Here is a 13,535-nt window from a genome sequence, read left to right on the forward strand (position 1 = left end):
CCTCAGTTTCTTCTTGCTTAGTCTTTGTCCTTAGGGTTTAAAGTTAAAATTATTACTGCTTTGAAAAACAGTTAATTGGTGTTTTCTTTCACAACTACCAGTATAGTTTGAGTAATATTCCTCATTACATAAAAAAAAAAATTTGAAATGAAAAGATGATTGAAGTTATCACATTTTGTCTTTTATTATATAAAATATGAAAAAATACATTTAACATATTAAAAGCAGATGTTTTACAATATACTATAATTATTTAGATTCTGATTTTGAGGTAGTCTTAATAGCAATATAGTTAAAGTTATGGACGGACTTCTAAATTTAAATTTTTATTTCATACATTTAAATTGCATTAAACCATTCCAAAATGTACCACTTTAATTTTAGGCGGTTGTGGAACAGGATTATCTGAAAACAAGATTAAGAACATTACAAATCAGCAAAAATACACTAATATATAAAAAAATTTACAACTTACAATATTATGTAAATATCATGCAAATCAACATGCAAAAATGTAATAAAGAGCAAACTTATGTTTAGCAAATTATTACATGGAATACATTCCATAGAGGCCATTTTTATTTTTACTTTTTGCTTAGAAAGGTGATAAAAATTAGTGATGCAACGGAAGTGTCTTACCGGAACCAGAAACGGAAACAGATGTCAAAAATAAATTTTAGCAGAAACGGAAACGGAAACAGAAGTGTAAATAATAATAAAAAAAACATATTTACAAAAATATTTTTTTCGGTAAAAACAGTTTGTATTCGTTTTTAATTTATTAAGGCATTGGATATCGGTGTCCTTTAGCCTTCAATGTATGTATTTTTACTGCGCTGCAATAAGTTAAAATACGCGTTTTTTTAAATTTATTTTCAGGAAACAAAATTACACTATTTACAAATTAAAGTTCGCCAAACCACTCGTGTTGACAAACGACAAATATATTTCTAACTATATAATGATGATGATATATTACATGGTTATCACTTATTCAAAAGTACATTTAATAACTCGTAAGTATGAAATAGTCACATTTTGCCAGTTGTCAAATTTTATATGGACAACAACTAGACAGTTTACTCCAGCAAGAGAAACTGATTGTTTCAAACAGCAGCAGAAAATATTACGCGCTTAAATTCACAAAATAGTACGTAAACAAACAAATGCGACAAGTGCCGAAAGGCCGCGCACGGACTGCCTGTCTCGCGCCGCGCATTTGGATCTCTCAGCCGTCGTAAAGTTCCGTTTTATCTCCGTTATAAAAGTTGCGGAAACAGAAGCAGAAACGGATGTTGAAATCACGCGGAACTTCCGCACTTGCGGAAACGGAAACAGACATCCGTTGCATCACTAATAAAAATAGAGACGAAAATATAAAAATAATGTTTAGTTCGAAAATTCTTTCAGTGATGTTGGTTTAGTAATTTGCTCGATAAAAGCTATTATATATAACCTATAAATTAGATATTTTAATGAAACTCTAGAATATTAAAAAACAAACTGGGATTTTATCCAACTATCTAACTTATCAAATTATATATTTTCCATTAACCCTGTATTTCATGCACTGATGTATACAGACATCAAGACCATCACTTTGTAAACAATGGCAATTAAGATTTTTTGCTATATTACCGTACATTCCAAAAATCAATATCTTTCTTACAGAATAATCGTATTTCCGACGTAAGTGAAAATTGCAGGTTTTAATAAATTAGAAATAGCAGTTCTTAAGTTTTTGTTTACAAAAATTTTAATTGGTACACACTATTTATGGTTATTACAAACATATGCAAGTTAATTGTGATGCATGCATATTTGTGCAAAATGTTAACACACATTAGTGACATAATCTCGGCATGCGTTACACTTCCACGTAGTCGAGCGTAGTACCGGCTGGCGATTGAGCTGGCGATGGCGATGTGGTGACCTTGGCGATTGTGGGCACTTTGCTGATTGTTAACTTATGAGCTGTAGGAGGTTTTGTCGGGGCTTTCGGTACTGTTGTCGCGGGGGCGAAATTAGCTAGGTATTTGTGGGGTGCGCACAAAGGCAGGCTGTCTGCTAATTCGTTTGTGGTGTCGGGTGATGATGGAGGCTCCTAGAATTTCAACATTAATAATAGAATGCAATATGCTAGGATATGTTGTGTGCTATAAAAAAAGGTAAACAAATCGAATGACATATAAAGCATTAAGTAAATGAAATAAGATATTTCTAATCTGTTAAATTTAAAACTCACTGATACAACTGCAACAGTAACGGTGTCGGAAAATTTTACTTTATTCTTCTCTAGTGGTTTGCCTGACCAAGTACTGTCATGTCTATACAATCTTCCGTTGGCATTGTTGTTAATATTACTCTGGTATCTATAAGTAGTAGGTATTGCTTCTCTCAAATCTGTTTGGTAAACATGTTTGAAATGTGACACTTTATCATCTTGTACTCTAGGTATGACATCAAATAAATGAGATCTTTGTACATCGGTGTTTGAATTGCTTAAAGGTTTTCTATAGTTCATTAACATGTTGTCTACACTTTGCCATTTCACCGTTTGGAGGTTTTTGATCGGTTTGAAATGTTCTTCGTACATTTTTCTATCAATGCAGGTGTCGTCTCGTAACTCCGTATTCCATATAGTGTTATCTCTTTCTAGATACTGATGTAGGTTAGGTCTGATGCTGTGTGTGGATGTTGGCTCGTTTTGTGTTATAGGTACAGGCAGTATGGTAGGTTGCGAGGGTTGCGGCGGCTGCGGGAGACGCGGCAGCGGAGGAGGTGTGGTCTTCCCGTTGCGTGTGTAGCCATTCAGTTCCTCTTCGGATTCCGAGCAAGTTCGCGAACTGCATTGCGAGCAAGACTCCGAACATTCTGAATCTGTAAAGAAAATTTCTTAATAAATTCAGTATAATTCTTTGAAGGTAACTTCTAGAACTGTCAATATTCACATTTGTATAAGTGTGTACGACTGAACTCTTCCTAAGACAGAAGGTCGTTTTCAATAACTTTCTATCTGTTTTGATTTAAAATTCCTTTCTTAGTCCTCTTTCCTTACCCTTTTCACATAAGGAAAGAATGGGAAGGGGAGGTGGATTTGACGGAGGAAATGCATAGGAAGGTTAAATATTCTCTTTTTGTGCGTCTCCTCCTTGAGGGTAAGCAACGTATCTGCAATTGTCTTTGGACAGCGGTCGTTTCACCATTTCGGCGAATTCATGTTGCCGCTTGTTCGTTTGCCACCTTGTATTATAAAAAAAGAAAAATTAAATACAATAGATGTCACTGTCCTTGGTGACTATAGCTTTAAGCAAGTACATGTGCTGTGTCTGCTGTAAGCTGCAATATGTTAGTGTTACCGTCAGCGTGCAGTTGAGCATAGTGATGTGCAGCTCGTGCAGCCTCACGCGCGAGATGCTGTACGCCGGCACGTGTCGCCGCCCAGCGCGCGTCCGCGAACAGATCCCACGCTGACAGGTCCACCGCCAGGCTCAGCGCCTTCTCAATACGACCACGTCTACCAACACGTATCATAAGTTATATATTTGTAATTAAATACTCCTGTAAACGTTTTTGAAATCAATAAAGATGATTAAACACCCTAAAGTCCCTGACCTTCAACATGTTAGGGTAACGAGAGTGCGGCATAGCGCCGCCAATTAAAATAAAGTGGATAAGGGGCCTGCAGATCAGTGAACCGGTTCATTGTACAGCTCAATTTGTACCTGCAGAAGTACCTGTATAACTACAAGCTGCGAGTCACCAGGCAATAAGAGATGTAAAGTGCGGGTCTGGCGTGACTGGTTTATCTGGCTCACGACTAGTATAGTTATACAACATCGTATAGATATCTAGATAGATATATAGATAAGAGTTATACAATATCGATTATATACAATACCGTGAGCTGTAAATTTAGTTTTTTAAGCCACATTTCATTTTATTTAATAATAGTGATGAAAAATTACATACCTAAGTAAATGATGGAAGAACTTTCTGGCTAGATCATGTACAGGCGGAGCGAAACGTAAGGCTGAAGTTCCCAAGGGTACGGAGGGTGCTAGGAAGGCACCTAGCGCCGCCTGGGCTGCGTTCTCATTGTTTACGATCTTGTCTTGTTGCGAGTTGCGCAGTGCTCCATGTACCAGTTCGCTGAGAGCTCGCAGACACTCTATCCCTTCTTCCTCCCAGTCCATCGCACGTAAGAGAGACACGGCGTTAGATGTGCGATCTGCTCGTATCCATGCCTGGGAAATTATTACGAAAATCTTTATTACTGCAAACTTTAATTGAAGTTCGTTTTTTTGATAAATTAAAATATGTTTATTTGGTTAAATAAATTAGAATCTAGTTACAAAAAAAATATAAACAGTAGATTATTTGTTAAAAATTGTATATTGCTACCGTCAAAAGTCTTGGATGCGTGATTTGCAGCAGTGTCAGAGGTCCGCCCGCAAAAAGCGCTAATATTATAGGACCACATTTTATATCTCGTGTTGCTAGAACTTGCATACGTCTCGTATCTCTGTAAAAAAAGTTACTTTACATTTTATCAAAATCATTTCGATATGTAATATAATAACTGCTTTGTCTTCTTACTACATTTTGTCAATAACTTATTGTACAAATAAGTTGCTTCCAAAAATAGACTTTAAAATCAATGAGATTTATACCTAAAATGTGACACTAAGTCAAGGCACTTAGTATGGTGGTGCAGGAGTGAGAGAGCTCGATCGAAACACTGCAGCCGCCCCGCTTCCTCCACCGCGAGGACCAGCTCGCCCGCCCACCGCACCTCCGTCGGTATCTGATATGGTTCATATTATTCTAATGAATCTAGTAATCTAGATGTCGAAAGCGACTCCATCCGCGTAGAATTAAAAAAAAAACTTAGCCTATCTTTTCTTCCAGATTATGCTCTACCTCTATGTCAAATATCATTGAGATCCATACAGCTTTTCTGAAGACACCTTCAAATAAACATCCATACATCCAAACATTCACATCTATATATATAAAAGAAAGTCGTGTTAGGTACACTATTTATAACTCAAGATTAGTCGAATTGATTTAGCTGAAAATTGATGGGGAGGTAGCTTAGAACTAGGAGACGGACATAGGAACTTTTTTTTATCTTGTGTGCAAGTTTTTTATTCCGCGCGAACGGAGTCGCGGGTAAAAGCTAGTTTATAATATTAGTAAGATTTAAATAATTGCATCAACCAGCACATATCTGAGAAGAAATTTAATGATATGTGTGAAGTCAACCCGTACTTGGCCAGCGTGGTTGACTATGGCCTGGTCATCCCAACTTGGGGTAGGCTCCGAGCCCTTCAGTGGGGACGTATAGTGAGCTGATGATGATGAAATAATTGCATCCACTAATCCATGCACAATTATAGAATAATAAACTAATAATACTCACAAAACCGGCGCGTACAGAATGCGTCAATCCTGTAGCTTGATGTATAATATGTAGAGATCCATCTATACATGTTGCAAGTAGCCTGTGCCCGCAGTGAGAGCGGCGCGCGACTCGCACCACAGCGGGCAGAGACACTCGCCTCGCACACACTCGCAGTGCACTCAAGTGCACAACTCTCTCCTCCGGGTTGGATATGTCAAACTGTTGCCATTCCAATGTTACACCGTTCTGTAAGGTATTTAATTTTCACCTTCAATAAACTAAATGTCATTTTTTTTCACAAAAATTATTTTTTTGTTATTGAGAGAAATCTTCAAAAGATTGTTGTGTGTAACACAGGGTCCTGGGATCTCTAAAAGAAGGTTCCTACGCCTCTATATCAGAGGTCTATTTTAGCCATAACAAAGAAATAGCTGCCTTTATTACAAGTTATTTCATATTTACCTTGTGACAAGAAGTTTGTTCAACAATATGTACAACATTGTCATTTTTTAGGGATAACTCCGCACATAGCACTTCATTTTCAAGTTGGTGGAATGCAATCAAAGTTACTTGCTGCCTGAAAATAAAATAAAATATTAAGAGGTAAAAAAAAAATTTAAACATAATACAATTCATAACTTTTCCAAATACCATTGAAAAATTAATATATTTTATGCCAATCCAAATTACACCATATTGAAATTCACAAACGGCACATTTTTTTTATAAAACCCCTAAATTTAAAAACCTTTAAAGCTTAGAATCTAAGAAATCGCCGGCCCTGTTTATTTTTTTAAATTACCCATGTATCTGGTACAGGTGCAGATTAGCTAGGTCTTCCAGCACAGGGCTCCATGGAGCTGGCTCAGCACTAGCCGCACTCCACAATAGCACCTTAATCCCACTGCCATCGCAGCACCAAGAAACTCTTCTCTCAGCTCGCCTTGCACCACCAAGCTCAAGCACCTGCAACAAAGAATGTTTAAATGAAAATATATGCTATCTTCAATTGTAATAAGAGCTATTTTTACAACTAATATTTTAATGTCATGTTATGTCATATTTATTTGCAACTAGCTTTTACCCTCGACTCCGTCCGCGCTGTATAAAAAATAGAAAACGGGGTAAAAATTATCCTATGTCCGCTTCCTGGTTCTAAGCTACCTGCCCACCAATTTTCAGTCAAATCGATTCAGCCTATCTTGAGTTAGAAATAGTGTAACTAACACAACTTTCTTTTATATATATATATATATATAGATATTAGTTGTCACCTACAATTATTTTCACATGCCTATGTTAAGCTGTTATAGTCTAGGCTATGATCAACAATAAGCTACACTTGTCCCCAAAAACATGGATGTCTTTTGCTCTTTTTATTTTTGATTTACATACACTAGTTACTTGGCAATAAAGTAACTGCTCAGTTTTTAACTCCCCACATACAAAATCATTGGCTACATATAGCTAGTATTATATACCTGTACATGTGGATCTCTATCGGATAACCGACAGGGATGACTGCTATTCTCAATGCTCTTTCCAAATGTGAAAAGGGTTGCAGTTCTCTCGGCATGGGTGAATAGTAGATGAGTCTTGCTGAAAATAACTGTAAAATATACCAAGCTTTTAATAACTCATTTAGCACCTTTACACCATTGCCATTGAAGGAAATTTTTTGAAAAATTGATTCGAACTTCATTGATCTGCTAAGCATTGAATTTACACATGTTTATTTTTAAATATTGATTCTGAGGGCACTGCTAACTTGTCAACGCAAAAAAGAACTAAACTTACTCCTCACCATACGTTTTTAAATAGCTCTCCCAAACAATTTGCTCATTTAGGATAGCTACAGTATTGGAATGTACACTAACCCATTTCTGTATCTAGGATGAATAGTTTATGTTCAAATAGGTTTTGATTTATTTGAAATCATAATGATTAGAATAGAATAGCTTACCTCCTGTAACAGTTTGTCCTGAAAGTTTGCCAACACAGTACCTATCAAAAAGTATTTGTGTCACATCCAATGTTTTGGGTTTGATAGAGGTGTAAGCTATTACACCCGAAGAAAACACCAATGTAGCCAGTAAGTCATTCACCCATATACATTGTACTACATGGCGATCCCTTAAAGTTGATTCTAATTGCCGCAGTTGACTAGATTTAGGTATTCGCCAATAACCACCACGGCGTTCGCAATAGTTCCTTTTTCCTGCATCGTATACAGTTTCATCTAAGCGTTTCTTTGTTTCATACCTTAAACAAACACTTTTTTTACATGTTGCTCACAAGAGAAAGCGGTATTTGAAATTATCAAACTTACTTATAACTTTTAAAGTCACCGCTTTTCAGATACAATGTTTCTTCACTAGTTATGAACTTAACGTTGTAGCTAAACATTATTGAATGATTTTTAATTTTAATTTCATTTTGGCTATGTAAGTTAAAATTACAAAAATATAATAAGTTTTAACTTAAAAACTTTTGCTCGTAATAAACAATAACTTTTCAAAGTTGTCAAATTCCGTTTTGACATCAGTTGACAGTTTTTATTTTAATTTAGTAAGGCATTGGCGACAATCAGTTGCGACAGCGAGTGTTGCAATTTGATTAAAATAAAATAGGTTTGGATAGTAGACTCCTATTTCACGTGAAGGGGGTAACGAAAAAAGGTTTCAGATCTTATTCATATTTGAATGTAAGTTTCTACTACCGATTACTTTCAATAAATATTATAATATTTTAATTACAACTTTAATTTCTAGTTTATTTTTAATAAAATTCTCTTCTCAAACTTCGTTAAAAGGCTAATAAACCAAAAACCCGTAATAATAAATGTATGCACATACATTCAGGTCGTACCTCGTACCTTTAATCCAAGTATGAACAAGCGATATGGTTGCTTTACGACAAAGCCTTTTTAATAACTAAATAAAAAAATGAATAGGATCTGAAATGTGACTACAGAAGTCACGCTGTGAGGTATACGCATTTCGAAAAGATTTCCGTAACAAATCAAAGGGGGTAGTAAAAAATTAGGTTAATTTTGGGTAATGCCAAGACAATGGGGATGTGAAATTAAAAATTAAGACCAATAATTTTTATATATAAGTGGCCATCTGGCATTTTCGCTAATCAGACGATTATTGCTATCCTCGATGCTTTTAGGTTAATAAAGACATTTTCGGTTCAATTAAATGCTCATTCAATGGCACAAAATGGCGACCTTGTAAAACTCTGTACAATTCCAGTTAAACTGTTTATTGACATATATGTATGCATTAGACATAACTAGGAAAGAAATATTTTACCTACACTGGTGGATCATATTTTATTTTAAATTCTTACTGTTAGTTTTTATAGCTGAAATATTCTTAGCATATTGATTTTTCAATGAGGATAAGAAGGATCATAAAATGTTAAAACATCTGACAAAAATAGTTATAAATAAAAAATATAATAGGTAAAAGGTTATGTAAGATAAAAAAATAGGTATAAATAAAAAATAGTTGACTTTTAAACATGGTTTAATGGTGTTCGTTATTTTTACAATATTTTAGATGTTGTATTTTTATCTAATTATTTTTTGTTTTTAATTTAAATTGCTTTTGTAATGGTTGAAAGGATTAAGTTAATTAAATTTCTTTTTTATTGAACAGTAGATCAGGAAGATAACTACTATAATAATATGAGCACGACCATTAAGCAGCTCGAATCCTACTCAAGTAATGGGGTGAGTAATACGTAGTATAGTTAATAAATCTGTCCGAGTGAGGGTTGGTTAATTCGCACACATCTTTGAATGTATGCATCTTGAGACAAAGATGTTAGCCTTCACCGTAACAACGTCTTATAAATTTATATATACATATATGAAATTCAACAAAAAACACGCACATTGCGGGGATCAAGCGGAACGTGTAGATTTCGGTTACGTTCGGTCGTGCGCTTAACAACTGCGCCATCGACGAACGTTCTGGTTATACTATACTATTTGTAAAATAAATGTGTTAAAATTCACAGTCCCGCAAATGATATTCTCAAAAGGTAAACTTTATGGAGACATAAATTAACAAACTTGCGGGGCTTGCCGAAGGCAATTAAGATTTAAATGATTTCCGGTAAATTCGACCTTTAGTAAAACGTTTTAGTGATTTACGCCATGATGGTAAAATTTAATTGTTAGTTTAGGCCGAAGAGTTTTGATTGATTTTACACACGGTTACTTAGTTAATATCAATTGTAAAAATATCAACTATTATGATAAATATGCGACAAATTATATTACTAAGTAAAAAAGGGTGAGGAATGACTCTTATGTTACTTACTGTTTTTACAAAAATCTGTAAAGATTCTGGTCAAAAAATATAATAATACATATAAATAATAAATATAGTAAGTCAAATGAAAGTAAATCGTGCCCGGCGTGTCGTGACCGTGTATAAAGTTCATTAATTTCACTCACCCTGTGAAGGATCCCCGACGGGATTGAAACTAATCGGTACCTAAACCTAACTATACACATGAGTTTAGTCTTGATTTTTAATTAGTGAAAAGAAAATAATTTGCTGTAATTGTTTTTCACTTTATAAACTTCGTACAGTCTATAATTCATTTAGCAGTATCTAAATTTTGTCAATAAATCATGTGAACAACAAGGAAATTGCGATACGTCACTGTCCAATATGTAAATATAAAATTACATGTTCATAGCAACAGTTGTTGATAAAATCAACTAATAAATGGAAGCAATGATGATAGATTCTTTATTTTATTTAAAACTGAATATAAGATTTGTGTTAATTTACTAATATTTCTTTTAACCGTTCCAGGTAATCTTGAAAAGCTTGCGCTAGGATATGGTAAGTATATAGATGTGGTGGCGCAGTTCAAAGTTTGAACCCACGACCATTAGATCGGTAACACATACATAGGCCCCTTTAACCATCAGTCTATTGGCGCTTCAATTGTTCCGTTGTATGCATTGTTAACTATCGATAGTTCTGAGTACATAACTATAATGTCCGACAAATATCAGAACAGGCAATCTTATTTTTAGTGTAAGCTGATTTTTGGGTATTATGTAAACACTTTAACTTATTAAAATCCATAACTTTCGACGCTTGTAAATTAGGTTTTAAATTGTTAATATAGGACTTCTTTAATTAGTGTTCAATAGTGTTTGTTATTAAAGTTAACCAAAACCATAATTAGCCTCAATAATATCATGACCATTGCGGTTTCAACTGTGGACATTTGTAATTATGTTTTATTCCTAGCGTGAAACATTGTGGTGGTAAAAATAACTCTCGTTTACTATACATATTTGGATATTTTATAAATAAGAAAGAAATTCATAGTCTACAAAAAATAAAAATTTATACATTATCTATTTTACAGGGTGTTATAGAAAATTGGTTGGATTCATATTATATGCACCTAACATTTTTTTTCTCGATTTTGTTGACACCTGTACTTTTCAAAAAACATACAAACATTACGTCATCTCTGTCTTAATAAAGGAGAGATTACAGCGTGTTACAGTTTTTCTTTTTGAACGCGTTTTACTATTTCTGTAGTATTAATTTTATTTCTCGCCTCATATAAATGGAGGTCTTATCCTTTGTTGGTAACGACAAACACGAATGTCATAAAAAAACTCATAAGAATCGTACCCCTATAAAGATTTATATTTGCTGTAACTGTTTTTTATTTACAAAATTGCTTTTATCTTAAACTAAATCTTAACCTAACCATCATAGGATATAGCATTGATTAGAATTAGGTTTTCAATAAGTCTCGTTCTTAAGCAAAAATTATAAAGGTGGATATACACGAGAGCATTTTCTCAAGTATTTCTATGATACGTTTAAAAAGTACGTCTGGTTAGTGAAAGGGATACACTAGAACGTATAGAGCGGCTCGTTGTTCTGTTACAAGTAAATGCTCTAGTCTATACCCACCTTAAGAAGCTGAAAAAATATTGATTGTCTATTGTCGTGATGTGTCTTTGAAAGTGTAAAAAAATTAATGTTTGATAAAGATCTGTTTGTAGTCGGCCCCCATAATCACTATATTAGAAAAAAAAATGTTGGTTTTAATATTGGCTAAAAATAGAGACAAGTTTTCGGAGTTCGCCTTTAAACTTTCTCAATTTAACTAATTGCAAACTGGCTTCTGTCGTTCGACAAACGAAATAAATTAGTTGTATAGCTTTTCAAAGCTATGTATTTAATTATATGAAAGTGTTGAAAGTAAGTTAATAGAAAACAGATAGTTCCGATTAGGTCCAGATCTAGCCAAGTTTACTTCAATTTATGACATATATAAAATCGATAAGCTATCATTATTTCCATTTATTTCAGTTTTGTACAGAAAATCCTGGAGACATTTTCCACAATCACAATAGGTACAGACGAGTAGAAAAAGTGTACTTTTTCATTTCGAATAAACAATACTAAGAAAAGTATTCAAATCTTTAAGAAATTAAATTGATGACATGTTTTTATTTTTAAGACGTCCAGAAATAAAACCGGTGGTAATAGATACCTATCATACTAGATTTCATACGAAACCTTAATATTAAGAGTGGGTTGAACTTGTCTTGTACTTTTATAACCATTTCATCAACATTTGGCCCAACTTGTCCTCTATTAACACCCCAGACTAGTGTTTAATTAATTAACCTTCGTTATCCCTACTCTCGACTAAGGACCAGTTAACTTAATTAACGTGGTTTTATCATGTGTCGTAATTTTTTAATTCATATCAAAAATCTTTAGAAGAAACTAACCATGTTATATGAAGTATTATAAACTAGTGGTCCGGCGCTTAAATATAAATAAGCAGATTATCTTACTAATATTATTAAATGCGAATGTTTAGATGGATGGATGTTTGTTTGAAGGTATCTCCGAAACGGCTCAATAGTTCTTAATGAAATTTGGCATAGATGTAGACCATATTTTGAAAGAACACATAGGGTACTTATTACTTTTTTTTTAATTTCGCGCAAACGGATGCGCGGAAGACTGCTGAATATTACGAGATTACCTGCAACAAAGGTGGCTTATGGACAGACAGACAGACAGATAAAAATTTTGAGAATCGTTATCATCAACGGAAATACATTATGTGTTTGATTTAATACATACATACACTACAATTTTATTATATGTTAAGATGCGAATGTTCGGACGCATGGATGTTTCTTATCACAGAACTCCAGAACGGCTGAACGGATCAGGATGAAATTTCGAACAGAATAAGGTTACAACCTGGAATAGCGCTCAGACTACTAATTATGTCTTTTTTTATTTCGAACTTTTTTTATAATGGCACTATTTCACATGTATGGTTACAATTTACAATGTTTTTGGAACGAAAAAAAGATACTTATGTAGAGTAAAGGTTCAATTTCATATTTTTGCGTCCTGCTCACTGAAGTATTGCAATCAGTTTTATGTAGTTTTTGAGGCATGGTGGAAATATCAAATAATGATTATAACAATATAGCTATTTTTAATTTTCATAATCTGAACGTTTTTCATATTTTTACATTACAATCAAAATAACCTGAATTTCGTGTACTTAAAATATCTCTAGAAATTACTCTACCAATATCTACATGAATTGGCTATAAATTAAATTTTTCCTGTTCATTTATAAATTTATGAGCACCGTGTGCCGGCAGCATAGATAAATACAGGAAGCGATTGTAAGGGAAATTTTTCAAACCAAGCAATTTTGTCACCATAAAGCATAAAATGAAATTACTTGCCTCTAATTAACAACCAGAAAAGCATAGTTAATATTTATTTTTGAAGGACTACACTCGACTTTATTCATGTAAAAAATAAAAACGGCAATATAGAATTAAAAAAACTGATACACATAAAACGCTATTATTATTATAGTGAAGAAATTAATTGTTGATATGTGTAAAATCAATTTATAACACCCTATATACGAAACTGTGTAATATGGATTATGAAATGTTAGAATCATAACAACTATGTTACAAGTTAAACAAATAGTTTCAAGTAAGGATTGATGATATAACATGCGTAGTTAATAAACGATATTGTTATACTCATACACATAACCAAAATGTCAATTAAAC

At 33.7% G+C, this 13,535-nt stretch overlaps 1 protein-coding gene across 2 annotated transcripts; it reads right to left on the reverse strand.

The window, feature by feature from the left end:
* Nucleotides 1-264: 264 nt before the first annotated feature.
* On the reverse strand, nt 265-7,880 carry LOC106714058 (WD repeat-containing and planar cell polarity effector protein fritz). 2 transcript variants are annotated; one of them, XM_014506991.2, is made up of 13 exons: nt 7,737-7,880; nt 7,371-7,669; nt 6,889-7,016; nt 6,210-6,373; nt 5,870-5,984; nt 5,426-5,653; nt 4,674-4,807; nt 4,405-4,525; nt 3,973-4,247; nt 3,360-3,517; nt 2,246-2,880; nt 1,897-2,104; nt 265-405 (listed from the first exon to the last, which is right to left on the reverse strand). In XM_014506991.2, the coding sequence occupies exons 1-13, from the start codon at nt 7,811-7,813 to the stop codon at nt 350-352; spliced, it is 2,598 nt and encodes an 865-aa protein (XP_014362477.2). In that variant the 5' UTR covers nt 7,814-7,880; the 3' UTR covers nt 265-349. The 2 variants fall into 2 exon arrangements, with proteins under 2 accessions (XP_014362477.2, XP_045534515.1); XM_045678559.1 differs by having other exon boundaries at nt 331-405; nt 1,843-2,104.
* Between the last annotated feature and the right edge of the window lie 5,655 nt (nt 7,881-13,535).

The sequence above is a fragment of the Papilio machaon genome, chromosome 7 (genome assembly GCF_912999745.1).
Source record: "Papilio machaon chromosome 7, ilPapMach1.1, whole genome shotgun sequence".
Taxonomy (NCBI): Eukaryota; Metazoa; Arthropoda; class Insecta; order Lepidoptera; family Papilionidae; genus Papilio; species Papilio machaon.